Genomic DNA, 23725 nt, shown 5'->3' on the forward strand with positions numbered 1-23725 from the left:
AACCTGCCATAACATAAGAAATAAGGGACGCGGTGGCTCAGTGGGTTAGGACGCTGAGCTTGTCGATCGGAAGGTCGGCAGTTTGGCGGGTCAAATCCCGAGTGCCGCGTAGCAGAGTGAGCGCCTGTTACTCGTCCCAGCTTCTGCCCACCTAGCAGTTCGAAAGCACGTAAAAATGCAAGTAGAAAAATAGGGACCACTACGGTGGGAAGGTAACAGCGTTCCGTGCGCCTTTGGCGTCTAGTCATGCCGGCCACATGACCACGGAGATGTCCTCGGACAAGCGCTGGCTCTTCGGCTATGAAACGGAGATGAGCACCGGCCCCTCGAGTCGGAAACGACTAGCACACATGTGCGGGGGAACCTTTACCTTTACCTTACCTAACATAAGAAAAACCCTTCTTATCTGAAAGGATCAGTGTGTCTATGCTCAACTAAGTCAGTAATCACCCATTTGGAAATGGTTTCCTTAGAGACAGTAGAACTTGCTGACTTTGAGCCAGAAGAAAAAGAAGGCATAAGATTTCTTACAACTTGGCTTGCTCCTAGAAAAATGTTTGGTCATAAAATTTACGGAGATAGCCTTTACTGACACGGGTGAACAAGTGTGAAAGCAATATAATGAGCCCATCAAACTTTCTCTGAAAGGCCTGTAGAAGCACTTAAGGATTGCTTTATATTTGGAGTGTAGAAACATAAGGTGATTTGTCTCAGTGCTGTAGACTAAAATATAATGGCAGTAAGTCTGCTAAGAGCTGCACCTTGTAGTAATTTCCAATGGGGAAAAAAAAGTTTTTAAAAAGAAGTTAAGAATTGCATCATACTTCTCCGTAGCCATTTTATTCTAGATTCGTTTAATAACCGTTCAAAGTTATGACCTTTGCAGCATCCCCATGATCATGTGATAAGAATTCAGGGGCTTTGCAGTTGGTTCACATTTATGACCGTTGTTGTGTCCCAAGATCGCGTGATCCCTTTTGCGACCTTCTGACAAGCAAAATCAATGGGGAAGCCAGATTCACTTAACAACCGTGTTACTAACTTGATCAGCTGCAGTTGATATTTAACAACTGTGGCAAGAAAGGTCACAAATGAGGCAAAACTCACTTAACAAATGTCTCATTTAATAACAGACATTTTGGGCTCCATTGTGATTGTAAGTCAAGGACTACCTGTATTGTAGGCAAACTCTGTCCACAGCTTGGAGTTTGATCCTGACAGGAGTCAAGGTTGACTCAGCCTTCCATCCTTCCTAGCTCATTAAAATGAGGACCCAGATTGTTGGGGGCAATATTCTGACATTATAAACTGTCCAGAGGGTTCCGTAAAGCACAATAGAGCAGTATCTAAGTCTAAGTGCTACTACTATTACTATTATTTAATCATTCTGAGGATAGTCTCTGGTTTTTCAGAAATTAATTTTCCAAATGGAAATTCATTGTACTATACCCCAATAGTATACCCCAATACTATACCTCGGGGACCACCTGCTGCCGGCGTCGACCCCCCTCCGCCCCATGCGTTCCCACAGAGAGGGCCTCCTCAGGGTGCCTCCAGTCAGAGAATGTCGGCTGGTGGCCCCCAGGGGGAGGGCCTTCTCTGTGGGCGCTCCGGCTTTGTGGAATCAGCTGCCGGTTGAGCTCCGGATGGCACCGGATCTCCGCTCCTTCCGGCGCGGGTTAAAGACCCATTTATTTGAACAAGCTGGCCTGGCCTGATGGGGAATTACTTAGGGTTTTAATATTTATATATATTTTTATTGTTTTTATTGTGGGCAATAATTTAATTCTTTTTTAACTTTTGTACTTTTAAGATATGCCCTGTTCACCGCCCTGAGTCCTTCGGGAGAAGGGCGGTATAAAAATTTAATTAAATAAATAAATAAAATAAATAAAAGATATCTATTTCAAGGCAGGAACAGTGTGTTTTGCACATACCTACCTTAGACTTTTTGAGTGCTTTAAAAAAAAAAGCTTGAATAAAGCAAAAGGCTTTAAAGTTCTCCACACATTGTAGTTTGTAATCTTTAATGGGTAGGAGTCATACATAATAGTTTTGTGGGACTGCAAATCACAAAATCAATGGGATCCCATCATATTTATAGGTTTAATTATGAGAGGAGTTTGGGACTTAAAAATATGTGATACATTCATGATCAATATAACACAATATCCATGCTCTATGGAATTGTCTTATTATGTCAAATTAATAAACATCATCTAGAATGAAGTTATGTCTCCCAAGTAGTTGGTTTCATTCTCCATAGTGGAAAACAGACAGTCCTACTTGCACTGATGTATCAAATAGGCTTAGCTCCTATCTCATTAATACAAGTGTACCTTTTTGCTTTCTTGTGTATAAATGAATAAACTGCAAACTGCAAAGAAAGTTCCTTCATTTTCTATAAAGAAAATGTGAAACATTTATTTTTTAAAATACAATTATGACTATCATAAAAATCATCCACTACACTTGGCTTAGAAAAATAATGACTCTGGGTGGGTCATGATAATAAAAGAAATTACAGTAAAAAAATAACACATAAAAATTAGGCAACACATATTACATTTCTGTGGATTTTCTTAGCATGGGAATTGGTTAATAGAATTATTATGCAATAGTGGAAGGATAAATCTGCATCTGAGATGCAGCAAAGAATATGTACTATTCATCAACATTTAAATTAGTCTTTTTTTTTGGCAAACAAATAGGATCTCCCCCCCCACCCAACCTTGTTAATTGGTATGTTTAAATTATATGAATCCTTTAATATTACTATATGCATTTGTATTTTTATTCTGTTGATTGTCTTGGCACAATAAAATAAATTAAGAATAAGAAATCCACAAATGGAGTTAGGTGGAAGGAGCAACAAGGATGAAAAGGCATCATCTCAGAAAAGCAAGAGGTTGTTGCACAGCTGAGAAGTGGAACTGCATAAAAAATCACACAAGATAACTTGTAAGAATGGAGAGAAAAGAGGTCAAAATCAGAAGCAGCATTGAATGTAGAGATGAATGTATGCAGGATCTAAAAGCAAACTGAAAAAAATGTGTAAACAATGGGGGCTACAGTATGTTGTTGGAACAACAAAGACAATTGTTTTAAGCCAAATGCTAAATATATGAATTCAGGAGCTAATGAAAGAATAGCGAGAAAGTTGTTGCTTTAACTAAGGTGCTAACAATGCAGATATTAAATTTAACTGATAGCAATAATAATGCAACAAAGCCTTAGTTGACATCTTAATAAAAAATGATGGCAATTCAGTAATTCTAAGAACAGCCAGCACACTGTTTTAGGAGCAATATTTTTAGCAGTATGTCAAGTTTTGGTCAAATCAAACCTATAGCTGAAAGCAGAAAGAAATACTTTATTGTCTCGTTAAATCCCTTTACTAGGCAATTTAAGAGACCATTTGTGAAATAGTCTTCTTAGTGAGCATTTTTGTGGCATTTGTCTATGATCCAATGAACACACTAAGAAAAGGGCTATTGGTTATGATTACACAGAACAGCTGACATGATAGGTTCAGATCAGCATATTCCTAGGTACTAGATAACAGGAAAACTAAGGACAATCATCAAAATAATGGGAAAAAGGCTTTTCAGGAACAGTCCCTATTGGGTGCAATGAAACAGAATTCTGATTCAGAGAAAGCTGATTCTCACGACCCTAGTCTCTCTAATCTTTTTATTTTGGTTAGAAATGTATATGCTTGACATGTTACAGGGCTACACTTCACTTTTGGCTGGATGCAATTAAAAGTGTTAATCACTATTTTCAGAATTCATCAGGAAGAGATGGTTAATGTTACACGGCTATTTTGCAGTAAAGTTACCGCTTCCAAGCCATGAAAACTTACGTTTAAAAGCGTTATATTTCTTTTATGAGCTGCATCAGCTTCTTGCGTGTGCCATGTCTGCTCAGCGTCTTTGTCTCTTAGATGACTCTCCATCTGCTGAAGCAACACCAATCTCCGAGAGAGTCTACAAAAGGGAAACATTATGATAAGTGGGCAGGCTTTTTTTCCCCTGCACAACCACCAGAAAAACAACAACCTTTTACCCTCACCCAATTTTTCTCTAATTATATTGAATACAGCGTGGGAGAACAAAAAAAGAAGGGGAAAGCACATAAAGTTCCTTTCGTGCTGTGCTCCCAGGGAGAAAGTAACCATCATGTTGTACAACAAGCAGTCTCTGCATAAATGAGACAATCGGCACAGAACACCTCAAACAAGATGGGCCTGCAAGGCACAAACCTTGGCTCTTTTATGACTCGTGGACTTCAACTCCCAGAATTCCTGAGCCAGCCATGCTGAGGGAAAAGAGAGGTTTCCAAGCTGAGCCATGCTGGCTCAGGAATTCTGGGAGTTGAAGTCCACGAGTCATAAAAGAGCCAAGGTTGCCTACACCCTCCTTTCGGGCACTAGTTAGGAGTTAGTTGCATTCTATTACTAGGGGTAATTCTGCAAATTTTAGAGATTTTGTGTTCAGGAGAAAAAAACTGTCATGTTTCTCATCCTGGTTATACATCTCTCTGCACAATTAAAAAAAAAAGATTCCAGTTTTACTCCCAATCCAGATTCGTTGAAAATATGTTTTTTTTCCTCTCAAAAAACCCCATCGTTCCAAACCTTTCCTATAGAAATGAGGCTCCGTTCTGTTCTCTGCATAGATTTTAAAAAGGCTTTTGGGAAAAAGTATTCAGTGATTTCAAGGAAACTCTCCTGGGAGGAAGCAATAAGACTGCAGTTTGCTGAGAAACGGTATTCTGTATATACACTATATGCACAAATGAAAATTGTAAACTGAGGGTATAAAATGCGGCTCGGCAGCCTTTTAATCTTACATGTGGGGAGAGTTTCTTTACAAAGGAGTTGGAAGAATAGTCTCAGAGATGAAGAAAACTGTATTAGCATCCAATATACAAAAGAAGTAAGGCCCTTATTACAAACGTAAGGCCCTTATTATTACAAAATTCATCAGTTTTGGGGGGGGTGTTGCTGGGTCAATTCTCTGTGCAATGAATACTGGGATATATTAAACCAATAATAGAGGAGACTGCTTTTGCTTATTTTGGCACAGATGTATTATGAACTTGGACTTAGTATGTGCATAGATTGTCCACAAGCTGTTTTTCCATTTTCTTTATTAATTGCTGTGTGGCAAATGACTACAGTCTTAGGGAGAAATCTTTACTACTACCCATTGTATCATCTCCATAAAAATGGCGAAATCTGAGATTGCATCTAAAAAATAACACATGCAAAATAGACATTCCACTATAGAGCTATATTCCCTCCATCAAACATACCCATTCAACTGAAGTTAAAGAAATATCAGCTACATTCAGATTTATGTAAACTATTCAGAGATTATATTAAATAACATTGTCAACCTATTACTTTCTACATTATTACCACACACTTATATTATGTCATTATTTTATTTTTTAAACCTTCATCAATTTAGACTGCTTTGTTATATTAGCTCTACTATTTCCATTTTGAGAAGAAAAATCCAGTAGCAGAAATAGATTCTTCATAGATTTGGGCATTACACTTACTACAATTTTGGCACTTTTCAAAAGCTTTTTCCCCCAAGAATGAATAACTTGTTTTTTCAACCACAGAAACAAATGGAGATGGAATATTTGCCCTTAGAAATCTAATTACTTCCATGTATTTTAATAATTTTTCTCCGACCAGACTGAAAGATTAGAAATGCACATTAGGTCATTTGAGGAGCTCTAGGAGAGCCTAGTACCAGAGATTGCACATTAGGATATAAATGGGGACAGCCTATTTAATCTCTCCACAAATGATCTGGATTCAGCTCTGAATAGTGAGGGATCACGTCTGTGGATGAGATCAAACTTTTAAATACAGAGATGCACACAAAAAAGATCTCCTCAAACAGAGAGAATAGAACAAAATGGCAAGTTGAGGTTCATCCTAGGATAGTATGAAAATGTGTGTATTAGTGCTAGAAATTTAACCCACAGAAAGTATATATTGATTAGGTTATGCATGCACAACAGTTGATCAGAAATAGGTTTTGGTTTTATGGTGATGGTTCAGTGAAAAATTTGCTGATGTGTAATCCCTGTTAAAAAGTAAATGTCAAGGTAGGGTTCATAGGGTGTGAAAGTAAAGTTGCCAATAACATACTTATTTGTACACATATACAGATAGCACATTATGCTATTAGCCACTGAGAAACTAGTATAGGATGCAACCATTTTCTTCAAATCCAGTCAGCATGTTTCCTACAGATTGCAGGAAAGCAAAAAGCTAGAATAGATTGATTTGGGGCTACATATCAAAATTCTGCCTTTTGAACAAGAAAATTGAGGTGTTTAAAACAAAGCTAGGATATTGCAGTAACCCTAAATATTCACTTTTTAAGGAATGTTTTAGTAATCTGGATAGAATCTGAAGTGTTAACTGCAACACAGAGAGAAATTCAATGAAACAGGACATTATACTGAATTTAGAAAAGGCGTATCAAATCATTAAGCTGTGGCTGGAATTCAATCAGAAAATTCAAGGTTGAAGAAAAGGAGTTCACATTATGGTTTATTTGAAAAGCAGCACTGGTGGACAGCTCCCCCTAGAGGCAAAATATGGCACTTCTTAATAAAAGGCAATACAGTATGCTATTTTTCCGTTATTAACATTTATTATTTTTCTAAAAGATGGTTATCTTTAATTTAGAATAATCACAGTTGTTCTCAGTTTGATAAATCAGTTCATAAATTTGGGAATAGTGCTTCAAATTCCTAAGCATTCATAATATATTTTAACTGTATTTTTCTAACATCTAAAACAGGACATCTTCAAAAACTACTTACATTTCTTCATGCTGCTTAGCAAGCTGAATTTCTTGTGTCAAATAGGATGCCATATTTGATCATATTAATAATTTCAATTACTCTATGAAAGAAAAAAGGTAAAATATGGATCCTTCAGAAATATATATTTTATGATATTTATTAAGAAATAATCCTAAATATAAATGTTGAATTAGTGATGGAAACATTTTGCTGTAAAAAGATGAAATCTTTTAACAATGTTAATAGCATTAGAGTACATCTTAATAATATTTAAGACAAAAGTTCAGTACTGCATCCACCTGTAGATATTTCTTCTTCATTCTTCCTTAGTTTTATTTTTGCACTTGCTTTATTTTCTTTCTTAATTCTGCATTTTTTAGCTTTGGTTGGTCAGTTTTTAATTGTCCAATAAAATAAAGAAAGCATCTGCAAACCTTTTTTATAGTAATTTTATTAAATATTGCAATTAAGAATACAAGTTAAAAAAGATAGAAAAACGAATACACGCAGAAAAGGAAAAAGGGAAAAGAATAACAAGAATATAGCAAAGAAAAAGAAATATATAAAGGTGTGACTTGCCACATTCATCATAACAAGTGCCAACATCCACTCTTATCTTTTCGATATTAGAAAAAATATTCAGATGCCTAAAGATTCAGATTGTTTGTTGTTGTTGTTGTTAAATAACTTTTTACTAATGCAAATGTCTTTTTAAAGACATAATTAGTCTGGAAAGCAAACTCTGTGCAGGTTATTTGTAGAACTTGAAAAAGCAACACATACAATGAACCTTTGATTGAACAAAGTCTAATGGGCTTATGATACAATGGGGCCAGATCAGGGAACATGAATGTCATCCCTGAAATAACGGAAAAGTCAGTTCTTTGTAAAATCTGTAAACAGTAATAATATCCCACACTTGTATCAATCATTTGCATAACTCTGCAATAGGTATTTTTATGTTATTTGCATTGATTTATGCCATGTAACAGAATCATTTCTACCCAATAGCCTGTTAAATTGAGCCTTTATAATAATAGTATTTTACTACATTTGGATTTTATTTTTGGTGCATTAAAGGGGACATGACAACATCACTTGGCTGCATGCCTGGATTAAGTTAATTTAATTTGGTATGGACTTGAATGTGTCTGTCCAAATACCAAGCACATACCTCACTATTGTGGTGTGAAGGCATTCAACCCTGAAGCAGTGTAGGAAGCTTTTAAAAATGCATAGGTTGAACAAAGCTTTTTACTGATTCTATTTCTGCATTCTAACCTAGGAATGGAATCTGCTTTAATGCTCACTCATTTTCAGTGCTTGAATAGACATATCAGCAGTAATAATTTCTGACCAACTGATTCAGTTTCTCAAGTCTCTTCTCATACTATATTCGAGTTCAAAGATCATGCTAGCTTAGTTTAATGCAAGTTACCATGTTAGTCACTGTTGCCTGCAAACTGATGTAGAGCATTTCATGAACCCAACTAACTGTAGCTGATTCATCAAAATGTTTAAAGTATGGCTTAGCATGAAGTTGCCTTGATAAATAAGGACCATGTATGGAAAGGCTACCGGTTACTGCCTGAGACAGGTTGTGATGTTATACAGGTAGTCCTCAATTTACAACCTTTTGTTTAGTGGCCGTCTGAAGTTACAAAGGCATTGGAAAAAGTGATTTATGACCGTTTTTCACACTTAGGACTGTTACAGCATCATCACGGTTATCTGATCACATTTTGCAACCTTCCGACAAGCAAAGTAAATGGGGGAAGCCAGATTCACTTAACAACCGTGCTATTCAGTTAACAACTGCAGCAATTCACTTAAGAACTGTGGCAAGAAAAATTGTAAAATGGGGCGAAATTCATTCAGCAACTGTCTTGCTTAGCAACGGAATATTGGGTTCAGCTGTGGTCCTAAGTCAAGGACTACAAGGGGACGGTCAGGAACACAAACAGCCAATAATTAGATGTATTACAAAACCATGAGTAGGCTTGGTCTGCTTTAGTGCAAAATCCAATCTAGGCAGCCACTACAATAAGCCCCCCTACAAACACGTTTTGTTGCCCTATAAAAGCAGACCAGATTTATGCAAATTGGGGAGGGGGGCACAAGATGTGACTTTCTGAACTATAGTTTACACCTTAATCGCAGCTTGTTGGATCGTTCAACAAGAAGCAACTTCGGCGGGAGGCGTCGACTCCAGCCCAAATCACTTTGCAGAAGGCAGCTCGCTTGAAAAGCCCCTGGGAAGAGCGGTTCAGGGACGGTGCGAGCTTGCTCCCCCTTCTCACGTTCCCTTGCACGCGCGCACAAGCCCCCAAATCTCTTGGCTCTTACATCTCTACTACAAGGATCTGGCGCTCATGAAGGAAAACTCGCGGAAAGCGAGTCGGGTTTTGAGTACGTCCGGTTTGTACGAAACTTGGCTCGCACAAAACAGATTTCCCATTTGCATCTGAGCTCCCGAAAAACCCCATGTAGGCTGGCTATATCACTCTACTTCAGGGGTCTTCAAACTTGGCCCTTTTATGACTTGTGGACTTCAACTCCCAGAATTCGTCAGCCAGGCATGCTAGTTGAGGAATTCTGGGAGTTGAAGTCCACAAGTCATAAAAGGGCCAAGTTTGAAGACCCCTGCTCTACTTTTTTTAGTACCTCCTCTTTCTTCCACCCCCCCCCTCCAACACCGCGAACAGAACGGTCGGCTCTCCCGACAGTTCGGGAGCTTCCAACTTAATAAAAGGGAAGGAGGGGGGGGAATGGAAGTATTTTGAGAAGACGCGCGGGAGACCCCATTCCGGAGATGGGAGATTCGTATCCATCGACGTGGGAAATAGGAACATACTATTCCGGGACGGATGTGGGGGTGGTAAACAGGAAAAAAAAAACCTAACAGGAGCCAGACGTACATTTCTGCGAGATGCAAATTTTAGGTGATGAAACTACCTTTGCTACGGAACCCTGCCACAGTTAGGAACGGCTTTTCAACCTCAACGGCCTCCTCATTAGCGCCATTAAGCTAACCCAGGGGTAGGCAACCTCGGCTCTTTTATGACTCATGGACTTCAACTCCCAGAATTCCTGAGTCAGCATAGCTGACTCAGGAATTCTGGGAGTTGAAGTCCATGAGTCATAAAAGAGCCGAGGTTGCCTACCCCTGAGCTAACCCAACGCTTTTCGCTCCCGGCAACTTGTTATCGCGGTACCATCAACGGGGAGGGGGCGGGGCGGGGACGGGGGGGGGAAGAGAGAGAGAGAGAGAGAGAGAGAGAGAGAGAGAGAGAGAGAGAGAGACAGCGCGCGCGCACCGAACCATCGCCGCTTTCTGATTGGTGTACGGTCTGGAGGGGGGGGCGGGGAGTAGAATAATTTAGGAATCTGCTGGCCTGGCGTGGTAACGGAACGACGTGAGGAGGGCGGGGCTTCCCGTTCGATATTTTGAAAGGGAAACGTTGGATGCTCGGTAACGAAATAGTTTAGGGGGCCTCTCCGGACTGTGGGGGGAGGGGGGGGAGAGAGAAATTCGCTGAGTTCGGGTGGAGCCGGAGAAAGCCTAAGTTCCTGAATTTGAGAAAGGCCTCGTACCTCTGGTAAAGTGATTGGTTTTGTCTCCTCGCCGCTCCTCCTCTAACGAATCACACGGGCTCTTCAGGCGAAGTTCAAGGGTTGTTATTAAGGGAGGGAGGAGGGGGAGAGGCGGTCCAAAGCCGTTCCCGCTTTTTGTACCCGGCTTGTGCCGTGTGTGTCAAACTCGCTTGCGTCATGTAATGTATGGTTTTGTGTGTGTGTGTGTGTGTTTTTGTTTTCTTTTGCCTTTGGGGAGCCCGGGTGGGCACGGCCTGTGTGGGCCCAGCCAGTTTGACACCCCTGCCCTATACTTGGTGGAGCAGTGGGCTGATGCCTCCTTAAGTAACACCAGCTGCCTGCAATTAGTGCAGGTTCGAGTCCCACCAGGCTCAAGGTTGACTCAGCCTTCCATCCTTCCGAGGTAGGTAAAATGAGGACCCAGATTGTTGGGGGCAATTAAGCTGACTTTGTAATAATGCCGCTTGGGGGTGTGTGAAAGCCCTAATAAGCAGGCATATACATAGAATGAAGGCTACTGCTAAGCTTGTAAGCCGCCCTGAGTCTTCGGAGAAGGGCGGGATATAAATGGAATTAAAATAATAAAATAAAAAAAAATACTAACTTTTTTTTAAAAAAAAAAAATGAGGGTTCAGCCGGTTAGCACTGGTTTCAGCAGAAGCGACACCTATTTTTTGTTGTTGTTGTTGTTGTTGTTGAGTTCGGCGAACCGGTTGTGATAAATCTTGTGTTTTCCAAAACGGGTTTGGTTTTCATTCCACTTCCTTCCAGGCGCGGAGGGCGGGTGGGTGAGGAGAAATTCTCCCCCAAAAGTCCGAGAGAGGAGCGACAGAAACCTAAACGGAGACACGGCGCCTTCCATCACGTTACTCGGGTGAAAAAAAACACACTAGGTGGTGCTTCTCAAGAGGTAATTTCAGAAATAGACGCTTCATTTCTGCTGCATAGGGGGGGGAAAGGGGGCGGACTTCAACTCCCAGAATTCCTGAGCCAGCCACGCTGGCTCAGGAATTCTGGGAGTTGAAGTCCGCGAGTCATAAAAGAGCCAAGGTTGCCTACCCCTGAGAGTGCAACTAATGATGAGCAGGAAAGCTCTTAAAAAGGGTTCTGGGATTTCGGACATTCAACTCTAATGTAGTTCTTTGTAACAGGATGGGCTTTCCTATTTTATACCCAGACCTATGGTTTAAGTTTAAATAGCAGAAATTCAATTTCATATAGCAAACCTTAGTTTAGTCGGTCTTTTAATATAATAAGCACTGTTTTAAGTGACAGGTGCTATTTCGGATGGCAAATAGCGGTTCAGTGGCAGCAGCCTGTGATTTCATATAGCAAATGCTTATTTAAGTTAAGCAATTTTGTCATTTTATGGAGTAAACTGTTGTAAGTAGCAAGAGATTTCATGAGTTGTTATTCCAGAAACATTGGTTTTAGCCCAGAGATAGGTCATTGCGTATACTAAACACTGATTTGGTCAGAGATCGCTTCTATACAGGTAGTCCTCAACTTACAACTGTTCATTTAGTGACCAGCATTGGAAAAAAGTAAGTTATGATCATTTTTCATAGTTGTAATGTGTTGGCATGTAACTTCCATTGTTGGTCCTTTATATTTTTTTCTTTTTTTCCCGATGCTCTGTGATTATATATTCTTTTGTTCCCTTATGTATTTGTCCTTTATTCTTGAAATACCTTATTTCTAAATACTAATACTGATGTAGTTTATACATTTTGTTTGAATCATGATATTTTTTCTACTTGAGCAATACCAGCTTATTTTTGTGATATTTTTGCCTTGTCCCAGCTATTGGCTTATCTTTTACGATTTTTCCTTTTGCTTTCATTTCTAATTATCGCCTACTCTTTATTCTATAATTTCCTCTGATTGTAGTAATATGTTATAAACCTTGCATTCTTTATTAAATATCCTTGCTTGGTTATTGATGCATACACCTTTCAATAAGTTTGTGTACAATATCTTGTACAATATATTTATCTTTGATAAAGAGTATTAAAGTCCATAACTAAATATTATTATAATATATTAAAACATTTTTTAATTTTTTTGCAGTAGCCTTTAAAAGGATGAAAAGGCAACAGAGTTTGGCAGATTTTTTCAATAAGAAACCAAAATCAGAACCAGTTGTATCAGAATTGGCCTTGGATGGTACAAAACAGTCACAAGCACAACCACTCCATCTTGAAGAAACCAGCACATCAGTTATTGAAATAAAAAACGATAACTCCAAAATTGAACATAGTCTTCCTGAATGTTGGACAGTGCAACAATATAACAATTTTAAAGAAAAATACAATGGACTGGTAATTTCTAACAAAAAGTTAGGTTGCGAGTATTGTGCAAAATATGACTTCACAAAAGAGAAAAGTGTTCATGTGTCAAAAGAATGGAAATGTTTTCAGATTGAGGCATCAGGAAAAAATAAACAGGTACAACAAGCTTCTCTAAGGAAAAAAATGAAAGAACATTTTTCATCAAAAGCTCATAATATTTGTAAAGAGAATTTAAAACAATGTGAGCAGGATTCAGTAACAAAAGTAATAGATACGATGAATGAAAAATATTTACGTACTACTTGTAGAGTATTTAATACAGTTTACAGCCTGGCAAAAAGATGTAAACCGTTTTCAGACATAGAAGCTGAGATAGAAATGCAAATTAAAAATGGATTAGATATGGGAATAGGATTACATTCACGTAAAACTGCTGTGAAAATAGTTGATTTCATTGCAAAGGAAATTAAAAAAGAAATATTTACTAAAATTATGGAAAAGAATCTGAAAATATGTTTGATTATTGATGAAGCCTCAACGATATCTTGCAAACCAGTTATTATTCTTTTCTTAAAAGTTGAGGATTCAGTTACATCACCAACAATTTTTGTTGAACTAGTTGAATTGGAAAAACAAGATGCAGAGACAATATGTTCTTCAGTTATGGAAAGTTTAAATAATGTTGGGCTTACCAAGAACTACCTAGAAAAGAATTTAATAGGATTTTGTTCCGATGGTGCCAGCATTATGCTTGGGAGAAAATCTGGAGTGAGCACTAGGATAGCAAAAGAGTTTCCAAACATCATAATATGGCACTGTTTAAACCATCGCCTCCCTCTTGTTTTAGATAATTCGATAAAAGAAATAAAGCAAGTAAATCATTTTAAAATATGTATTAATAAGATATATACTATTTTTCATCAATCCAATAAGAACCAAATTGAACTTACCAAGAGAAGTTGCCTAACTGTTTCTAATATATCAAACACAATGACTATTAGTCTAATCGGCCTACCTTTAAAGGAATGGGATCCTACTCCTACAGTGAAAAGATGGTTAAGGATAAATCACACAGCTGATGATGCTCGGATAAAAGTGAAGAAAATTGCAAGTGAGGATGCCAATCAAGAAGCAATATGGAAATATCTTAAATAACAGTTTTATTGCTTTTCCCCCTCAAGTATTATTTAATATTTTTCATTAATATTTTAAAACTTTCTTATAACAATCTAGTTTTGTGTATCTTTTATTCTTATTTAAGTATTAAATGCATGAAATAATGAACTACCTTTCAATATATCGTTCTTTTATACTTATAGCAGTCATTGGGGCAGAGAACTGTTTGTTAAATTATTTGAATCCCACCACTACCTTATAGGATACAGAAACAAATGAAACATCCGTTTGATACAAGTGATGTGTCAGATAATCAAGTAAGACAATTGATTAGAAAAAACAAATGCCCGTAAAATACGTTGCATCCCTTCATTTCCCACTCGGATTTGTTTCTTGCAACTGAAGCAACCAATGAAGCTTCCAGGATAGGAAGTGAAATGTCTCGTTTTTCCTCAAAATCAGTCCAGTTGCCTTTTCAAAATAACTATTTTCTTGTAACTTATAATGTTCAGAATGCAGTCTTCTCGTTTGAGGGTCCCTGAAAGGGCTAGTTTTTGCAAGTCAAAGGAAATGGCTTCCACTCCAAGGAAAAACATGGTTTCATCAACTACAAAAGGAGCCATAGACATCATAAACTACAAAGGGAGCTGTAGTGCTAATAGCTTTATTGAAATGCTAACCCTAAAATTCTCTGTAACGCTTTGCTTTAGAAAATTGATAGTAAAGAAAAGTACTGAAAAAAGTTTGTGTGCTTCCTTTGCCAAAAGTTCTGTGTGCTTCCTTTGCCAAACGTTTTATGTTTCAAAAAACTTTCTAGAATAAAGCTAAACTTGTAGAGGGTTAGTCCTGTGCAAAACGTGACTTTCCTAGCTTGCCAACTCTTTTTGTTCCATTATATTCCCCCTCCGTGTCCTGTTTATTCCCTTACAAGTAATCCCCGACTTACGAGCGTTCACTTAAAGCTCGTTAGAAGTTACACAATAAGCTCCCCATAGTGCTTATGAGCAATTCCCGAAATTATGACTATTGCAGCACCACAGAAGTCACTCGCCCTTAAGAGCGACCACATTCACCCTGGTTATTCCCCCCCCCCTCGCCCCGGGTCTCCCTAGGCACCAGGCCTTCAATACCCTGCAAAGATCGAGATCCTTCGCTTTCTTGGCTGCTCCAGGCCTTTGGTGCATTTGCAGAGAATGGAGGCCTAAAGTAATGCAAGATCATGCGAGATCAGTGGGGTGAGATCTCTACTGATCTTGCGTGATCTCAAGATAATTCAGGCCTCTGTTCGCTGCAACAGGGAATGGAACCGAAGCTGGGGGATGCTTCTGTGGCCCAATCTGGGTGCCGGATGCCTTTTCCAGGCTGCTGCTGCTGCCTGGAAACAGGCCACCGGAGGGTTGTAGAAGCATCTCCCGGCCTCAAATCCGGGCAGCAGCAGCCTGGAGAAGGCCGGCCGGAGTGCAGTGGAAGTGTCCCCCGGCCTCAGATCTGGGCGGCAGCAGGAACCACGGCAAAGAGGAGACGGATCTTTTTCAGGTGAGTCTGGCATGGCAGGAAGGGAGGGGAAGCATGAGGTATCTTAGTGGTTCGGGATGGCCTTAGGGGCCTATTCCATCACTAGGCCCTCCATGGCCTTTCCCACCCTGAGATATCTCATGTTCACTTAATGAGCCACGTGTGTCTTAACAAGCAAGGGAGTGATCTTGTTCGAGGTACAAGATTCACTCCCACAACTTTGCGAGTTACAAGTGGAATGGGCAGGCTCCACTAAACCCGTAACTTGACGGCTGCCTATATTTATTTCACAGATCACTGTTGGATGCTAAGTCACTTAAGCCAAACTTGGCTAATCTTAAAAGTAAGCAGGGTGGGTGGGACCTGGTAAGTGGTATGATAGGAGTGCCTGGTTAGCAGGAATATTTTGAAATCTTGAAGAAAAATATGGATGTCATTTTGAAGCCCCTTTCCAAGACATTTGAGAATTCATGAAGGTCAGATGTGACCAGAGATCTACAGAATAGCAAATATTTCTGTCTTCAAGAAAAGGAGAAAAAAGATTTGGTTAACCATTACTAAATTAGACATATATTACTTCCAGACAAGAACTAGGAAAAATAATTAGCAGTCTGTTAAGTATCTAGAAAAGGATATAATGCTTGGCAGGAGCCAACTTTGGTTTATCAAAAACAAGTCATGTCAAATGAACTTGAGCAGTTGATTAGACGTGTAGTAGACTTAATGAATCCTTTCTTTAGTGTGATAAGATCCAACTGGAGAGCATGGCAAAATGTGAGTAAATTATCACTAGTTGGATACAGACTTGATTCAATATGTCCAATGAATGTTGTATATATTAAGGATTCCATATCAAGCTGGAAGAAAGTAATGAATGGCATAGTAAAGAGTACCATTCTAGCCTTCTCTATATATTTAAAAATGACTTTGATGAGGGGTTAGAAATCACATTTACCAAATTTGTTACAATGCAGAGATGTGGGTGATGGAAACGCTTTTGAGAACATTGTGAAGATTCAAGAGAATTTTGACAATCTGGGACAACTAGCTACCAGAAACCAGCAAGATCAATTTCAAGAGACAAATCCAAAGTCTTTCAAATGGATAGGAAAAATAAAATGCAGGCATATAGGATTATAACATGGGAGAGAGTATCATAGTGTGAAGGAGTATATATGAAAAAATATCTGGGGTCTTGGTGGATCATGGACTGAATATATGCCATTAGTCTGATGCAGTGATGTAAAAACAGATGTACGGTAATCCTAAACTACACCAATGTGAATGCAATGTCAGGAGAGGGAAAAATAATTTTTGACACTATTCTGCATTAGTTAGTCTCTGTCTGGATAATTGTATGCAGTACAGTTCTGAGCTTCCCAGTTTAGGAAATATACTGAGAAAAAGGATGGTAACAAAGATGGTCTGGAAGAAGAAACTTAAGAAGAACAGTTAGAGGCACTTAATACGTTTAATTTAGGAAAAGAGGTCCCCAACCTTTTGGGCACCAGGGACCGGTTCCATGGAGAAAGGTTTTTCCACAGACCAGAGTGCGTTGTTTTGTGTGCTTCCTGCATCCCACGGATGGGGCTTTGCTTGTTTCTGCAAACCAGTTGCTGGCATGCTGCAGCCCTGTACCATTCCACGGACTGGGGGTTGGGGACCCCTGATCTAGGGAACATGAAATTGTAGGGAGACATGATAACTCCCTTCAAGTATCTGACTGGATGTCACAAAGAAGATGGGGATAGACTTGCCTATTAAAAAGCGTTCTTCAAAAATGTTCCAGAAGACAGGACAAGGAAGAATGGATTAAGCTACAAAGGTGTGATTTCAGTTGGATGTCAGGAAAACATTTGGAACAACAACAACAACAAAAACTCTTAGCACACATGAGTTTTTCAACAATGGAATAGATTTCCTTACATGGTAATAGATTGCTTTTCATTGGAAATATTCAGACAGAGGCTGCATGGCCAACAGTTAGGGATACTATAATAACGGATTCCTGCACTGGAAAGGAGATTGGGCTGAATGAACTCCTAAGTTCCTTCCATTTCTAACATTTTATGATTCTGATTCTTGTTTGAACTAAAGTTGAGTGTAGTTAAGTGCTTCAAGGGAAATCTTGTTTCAGAGTGTGCTACAGTGGTTTCCGTGGATGGTACTTCAGACATACATCACTGTGACGAAATCCATCTTCCCCAATGGCAGATCTTCCATTCCAATCAGTTCTGGGGGAAAAAGAGAATTATATTCCAATCAGTTCTGGAAAAAAAGAGAATTATATTAACTTTAGTTCCTTAAAACTGCTGCACTTTTTTTTCAAGCTCATGCAAAGGGAGATATTGTGTACAAATGAGATTCAAAGCAATTTCTTTAAATCATTTGTAAATAATGCACAGCCTTGTCTGTTATTTAAAGCTTTTCTCACCATTGCTGGGTCATAGGCTCGGCAGTATACAATATTCCCATTGCTTAACATTTTGGCTTAATATGGTTTTATGATTGAAGTTTTAAAAAGGAGGGGTGAATTTTATGATTGTTCTTTTGCAAGATCTAATCATCACATTACTGTATTGAAAGCAGTAGATAGGAAAAGGTAAAATATGTGAAAAATGGTTTGTAAACACTTGTGCCTGTCTCAGAAATGATTCTGAAATAGAACCTCATGATCAGGTTTAGTAAATTTATGATGATGGTGATGTAGAATTTTTGTCAGTTTGGTATGGTGCTGAAAAAGTTAAATAACCTGATAAATTCAGGTCATTTTAGAAGTTTGAGTGAATAATAATAATAATAGTAATAGTAATAATAATAATAATAATAATAATAATAATAATAATAATAATAATAATAATAATAATAATAATAATAATAATAATAATAATGTTGGAAGGGACCTTGGAGGTCATCTAGTCCAATCCCCTGCTTAGGCAGGAAACCCTATATCATTCTAGACAAGTAGCTGTCTAGTCTCTTCTTAAAAACTTCCAGTGTTGGAGCATTCATCACTTCTGGAGGCAGGTTGTTCCACTGGTTAATTGTTCTAACTGTCAGGAAATTTCTCCTTAGTTCTAGGTTGCTTCTCTCTTTGGTTAGTTTCCACCCATTGCTTCTTGTCCTGCTTTCAGGTGCTTTGGAGAATAGCTTGACTCCATCTTCTTTGTGGCAGCCCCTGAGATACTGGAACACTGCTATCGTGTCCCCCCTTGCCCTTCTCTTCATTATAGTAGACATACCCAATTCTAGCAACCGTTCCTTATATGTTTTAGCCTCCAGTCCTCTAATCATCTTTTTTGCTCTTCTCTGTACTCTTTCTAGAGGCTCAACATCTTTTTTAGATTGTGCTGACCAAAACTGGATGCAGTATTCCAAGAGTGGCCTCACCAAAGCATTGTAAAGAAGGGCAGCTAAAGTCTGGAGGGATGTCTGTCCAGAGGGATGTCCAGTAGGTAGAAAAGAAGAACATTTTCACTGTGTGTGTGTGTGTGTGTGTGTGTGTGTGTGTGTGTGTGTGTGTGTGTGTATACATACATACATACATACATACATACATACACTGCCCAAGAGGAGTAGAGGTACAAGTGATCTTCATGTTACAATAGCAATTTGGACTGGGAACTCCATCAGTAAGCAACACAATTGCAAAAGCATGACATCACATGGCTGCATTGCTTAGTGATGGATATTCTGGAAATCTCTGTTGCCACCATTAAATGAGGACTATGCAGGTTATTAAGTGAAGAACTGCAAGTTCCAACTTTCGTCTGGCTTCCCATTGATGTTGCTTGTAGGAAGCCATCAAGGAATGTTGACAAACACAATCATGTGAACACAGCTTGCTGTGATATTGTAATTATGAGTTGGGCATTGTGCACCCAGGCAACGATTTGGCTATGTTGTGATGGCTGGAACTCTGAGGATCTGCCATAAGTTCTTCTTGTTCTGCACTGTAACTTTTAATGGGGGCTGAACAAATGAATGTAATTCAATTTCTTTCTCTGAAGAAAGGGAAGGTCAAGTAAATTCAAGAAAAAGAAGGAAAAACTTAAAGAAATATAGAGTCATTGCTTAATTTGAACACTAGATGGCAGTTAAACACAACTGAATGTTGAATCCAGCTAGTTGAGTATTTTAAAAAACAATTGCTGTAACAGAACGATAAAATGCTCTCATTTAATTTGCTATTAATTGTATTCTTTGAAAGATGTCGTGGCCTGATATTTTCAGATTATAGAAATAAAATACAGGTAGTTCTTAACTTAAAACCACAACTGAGCCCCAACATTTTGTTGCTAAGCAAGACATTTGTTAAATGAGTAATACTCCATTTTATGACTTTTTGCCACAGTTGTTAAGCAAATCACTACAGGTTGTTAAGTGAATCATGCAGTCTTTAATCAAATCTGACTCCCTGCATTGATTTTGCTTGTCAGAAGCTCCCCAGGAAGGTTGCACAAGACAATCCCAGGATCTCAGAACCATCACACATATATATCAATTGCCAAGCACCCAAAGTCTGATCATGTGACCGTGGGGAATGCTGCAACGGTCATAAGTGTGAGAACTGGCCATAAGTCGCTTTTTACGGGACCATTGTAACTTTGGTAAATGAATGGTTATAAATTGTGGACTACCTTTATAAGAAAATGAAATAAAATATTTAAGTGTATAATGCATAATGTTTTTGGAATGTTGGATATGGAATCTACCACTCTTTACGTTGTTAGTTGCGAAGTCGTGTCCGACCCATCGCGACCCCATGGACAACGTTCCTCCAGGCCTTCCTGTCCTCTACCATCTTCTGGAGTCCATTTAAGCTCACGCCTACTGCTTCAGTGACTCCATCCAGCCACCTCATTCTCTGTCGTCCCCTTCTTCTCTTGCCCTCAACCTTTCCCAGCATTAGGCTCTTCTCCAGTGAGTCCTTCCTTCTCATTAGGTGGCCAAAGTATTTGAGTTTCAAACCATTCTTTATAGCAATCATGAATTAGCTTTTTTTAAAAAAACTTTTTTGCTAATATTTAAAAGCATATTTTATTATTTGGACCATTTTACATCTTTGATGTAAGTGCCATTTGGTGTATCTTTAAGGGTGCTGAACTTTTGTATAGGTAGTTATGAGCTATTTCTTAGAAATAAAGAGAAAAGGCACTCATTTTCCAAAGGAGCTTGCTAATGGGAAGCTGTAGGAATTGGAGGTTACTGCAAAGTTGCTTTTCAGCATGAACTTCATGGCAATCCTTCTGAGAAGCAGCAGCTGTGGGCAGCATGATTAGTATTCCCACTGATAGAACATTCAACTTCTACTGCCAATTGCCTTGAAACTATAACACTAAGACTTCTTGTATTTATGGTCTATGGCAGGGGTCTTCAAACTTGGCCCTTTTATCACTTGTGGACTTCAACTCCCAGAATTCCTCAGCCAGCATTCTGGCATTTGAAGTCCACAAGTCATAAAAGGGCCAAGTTTGAAGACCCCTGGTCTATGGTAAGATTGTTTCAAGCGATCAGGTGAACGGGCAGGAACAGGAAGGGAATCCTGGGCTGTGAATAAACTCTGAATTTCTCCAGATCTTCTCCATGCCTTGCATTTTTAAGATTTTGAACCTGGCAAGGTATTTATATCTGAACAGCTTGGAGAGGTAAATAAAAATGTAAATATGACATCCTGTCTTTCATACATAAAGGGGTCTAAGTTGCCCAGTTATTTTGATCAAACTGCAGCTTCGATTATGCTAAACTCCAAGAACTGCAGTTTATTAAAGCCACAGTTAGGAAATGTCTGAACTACAATATAATCTTGGTTTGAACTATTTGTAGTCAGGAAAAAAACACATTTACATTTCCTGCATTTGTATATAACGTAAAGCTAGTTTGTATAGAATTGTGGCAGAAGACTTATACAAGGAGGAAATAAAATGCATGCCTGAGACTTCTACTTATTAATCCCAGTTAATGTTATTTAAACTTGACTGTAAGATATGAAGGAGATTGTAACTTAAGATAGGATGCTTTTCCACTGTTAAAATCTATTTAGACAGAATTGGAAAAACCTATAATCAATAAAAGCTAATTTGCATGTGAATATTTCATATTAAAGGTCATCTATCTCCAATACAGGGACGCGGTGGCTGAGCTTGTCGATCAGAAGGTCGGCAGTTTGGTGGGTCGAATCCCGAGTGCCGCATAACAGAGTGAATGCCTGTTACTCGTCCCAGCTTCTGCCAACCTAGCAGTGGGAAGGTAACAGTGTTCTGTGCGCCTTTGGCGTCTAGACATGCCGGCCAAATGACCATGGAAATGTCCTCAGACAAGCGCTGGCTCTTCAGCTTTGAAACGGAGATGAGCACCGGCCCCTAGAGTTGGAAACAACTAGCACACATGTGCGGGGGAACCTTTACCTTTACCTTTATCTCCAATACATTTGTTTTATATTAATTTAAATGCATTATTGCAATCAGATATATGCATGTAATAGTAATAATCCTATAGAGTTATGGGCATTTCAGCACACTTGAATGTATGGAGCTTGAACAGGTATAATTGTAGAATGACTTCTTGCCAAATTCTAAGTGCTACTTAAATTAATTGAACTTGAGCATATTGCTTGCTTATGTCTTTTGCTTTCATTGGGATATGTACCTATTAAATGTTATTTTATTACCAAATAGCAGGTTTATGTAACAAGATAAAACTGCAAAGATTTAAAAAAGCGTACTTAAAAGCAAAACCAATACAATATATGGCAATATTCAACACTGAAAGAACATCTTGCTGATGTGAACTAGAGGGGGTGTTAGATCTACTGTCTTTTTCTTTTAAGGTTGTATGGCTAATGTGGATAAATAGAAAGTTTGGCCTAGATAAGTTTGCCTAACACTTTCGAGCTTGTGAACACACATATAATTCTGAGAATAATTCACAAGTGCTTTTTAAATACTGGTACTGGAGGTCTTGCCTATTCATGAGATAACTGCAATGGTTTTTCTATTAAATTATAAACCATAGATTGGGCTTGAATGCTATTGGGTTTGTTTTAGCATCTTATATGTATTGTTCTGAATTGTCTTTGCATTGCAGATATTTCCTTTCTTTCAAGTTGCCGTATCAAAGTAATGGCCATTTCGATGAGTACCCAGTCCTTTTTCCCAAACTGCTTCCATCTTAACCTATTACAAAAACTCTGCTACTGATAAGCAACCTTTGACTTGCTTTGTTGTTGTTAGTTGCGAAGTCGTGTCCGACCCATCGCGATCCTATGGACAATGTTCCTCCAGGCCTTCCTGTCCTCTACCATTTTCTGGAGTCCATTTAAGCTCACGCCTACTGCTTCAGTGACTCCATCCAGCCACCTCATTCTCTGTCATCCCCTTCTTCTCTTGCCCTCAATCTTTCCCAGCATTAGGCTCTTCTCCAGTGAGTCCTTCCTTCTCATTAGGTGGCCAAAGTATTTGAGTTTTAACTTCAGGATCTGGCCTTCTAAAGAGCAGTCAGGGTTGATCTCCTCTAGGACTGACCGGTTTGATCGCCTTGCAGTCCAAGGGACTCGCAGGAGTCTTCTCCAGCACCATAGTTCAAAGGCTTCAATTCTTTGGCTCTCAGCCTTTCTTATGGTCCAGCTTTCACTGCCATACATTGCAACTGGGAAGACCATAGCCTTGACTATACGCACTTTTGTTGACAGGGTGATGTCTCTGCTTTTTAGTGTGCTGTCTAGATTTGCCATGGCTTTCCTCCCAAGGAGCAAGCGTCTTTTAATTTCTTGGCTACAGTCCCCATCTGCAGTGATCTTGGAGCCCAGGAAAATCAAATCTGTCACTATCACCTGTCTTTTATAATGGTGGGATACAAATAAATATGCATATAAATATCATGTTTAAAAATTTGCACTGCCTTTTTGCATTGAACTGGAACTAATTCCCTTATTTTATATGGAAATATTACTTCAGATAGTGTGAATTCAAACAATGCGACCATTTTATAGGATTTGTTATTTCACTAATCAAGACCTAAGAGAGATACTGTGGTGTAGTGGTTAAGATGCTGAACTAGGAGCAAGAAGACCTAGATTTTAGACCTAACTTGAGGCAGAAGCCAGCTGGGGAATTATGAACCAGGGCATAACTGTTAGCCCCCAACTGGAATGTGAAAAAAATAATAATCTAACGTGACCATTGGAGTGAATTTCTAGCTAGAGTAAGTGGAGGGAGATAGAATGTATATAATTATTTTTCTAAGAATAATATAGAAAGCAGTACAAAGTGCGTGAATTTTGTTGCTTCATTCTATAGAGCACGATCAAAGCAATAAAATACAAGTCTAGAATAGTTTACTTCCACTTATTGCAATGAACTGATAAATTT

The 23725-nt window shown here is 38.7% G+C and overlaps 2 protein-coding genes across 12 annotated transcripts in view; one reads left to right on the forward strand and one right to left on the reverse strand.

Annotated features, from left to right (window-relative positions):
• CEP15 (centrosomal protein 15) overlaps nucleotides 1-9888 on the reverse strand; it is a 29047-nt gene extending 19159 nt beyond the window's left edge. For 2 of the 3 annotated variants that reach the window (XM_081315626.1, XM_081315628.1), the window contains exons 1-3: nucleotides 9796-9888; nucleotides 6859-6940; nucleotides 3866-3989 (exon numbers count right to left, since the gene is read on the reverse strand). In XM_081315626.1, the coding sequence (XP_081171752.1) occupies nucleotides 3866-3989; nucleotides 6859-6911 (177 nt within the window). In that variant the 5' untranslated portion in view covers nucleotides 6912-6940; nucleotides 9796-9888. Of the gene's footprint in view, nucleotides 1-3865; nucleotides 3990-6858; nucleotides 6941-9758 lie in introns of all 3 variants that reach the window. The other variant, XM_081315627.1, reaches the window with a different exon arrangement.
• A 405-nt stretch (nucleotides 9889-10293) lies between these two features.
• LOC308661525 (E3 SUMO-protein ligase KIAA1586-like) lies at nucleotides 10294-14517 on the forward strand. Of its 9 annotated transcripts, XM_081316480.1 has the most exons (4): nucleotides 10370-10439; nucleotides 11206-11308; nucleotides 11930-11978; nucleotides 12505-14517. In XM_081316480.1, the coding sequence occupies exon 4, from the start codon at nucleotides 12519-12521 to the stop codon at nucleotides 13878-13880; it is 1362 nt and encodes a 453-aa protein (XP_081172606.1). In that variant the 5' UTR covers nucleotides 10370-10439; nucleotides 11206-11308; nucleotides 11930-11978; nucleotides 12505-12518; the 3' UTR covers nucleotides 13881-14517. The 9 variants fall into 9 exon arrangements, with proteins under 9 accessions (XP_081172607.1, XP_081172605.1, XP_081172606.1 ...); XM_081316473.1 differs by having other exon boundaries at nucleotides 10374-10439; nucleotides 11206-11344; nucleotides 11930-14517; XM_081316475.1 differs by lacking the exon at nucleotides 11930-11978 and having other exon boundaries at nucleotides 10374-10439; nucleotides 11206-11344.
• The last annotated feature ends 9208 nt before the right edge of the window (nucleotides 14518-23725 follow it).

The sequence above is a fragment of the Vipera berus genome (genome assembly GCF_964194415.1).
Source record: "Vipera berus genome assembly, chromosome: 2".
Taxonomy (NCBI): domain Eukaryota; kingdom Metazoa; phylum Chordata; class Lepidosauria; order Squamata; family Viperidae; genus Vipera; species Vipera berus.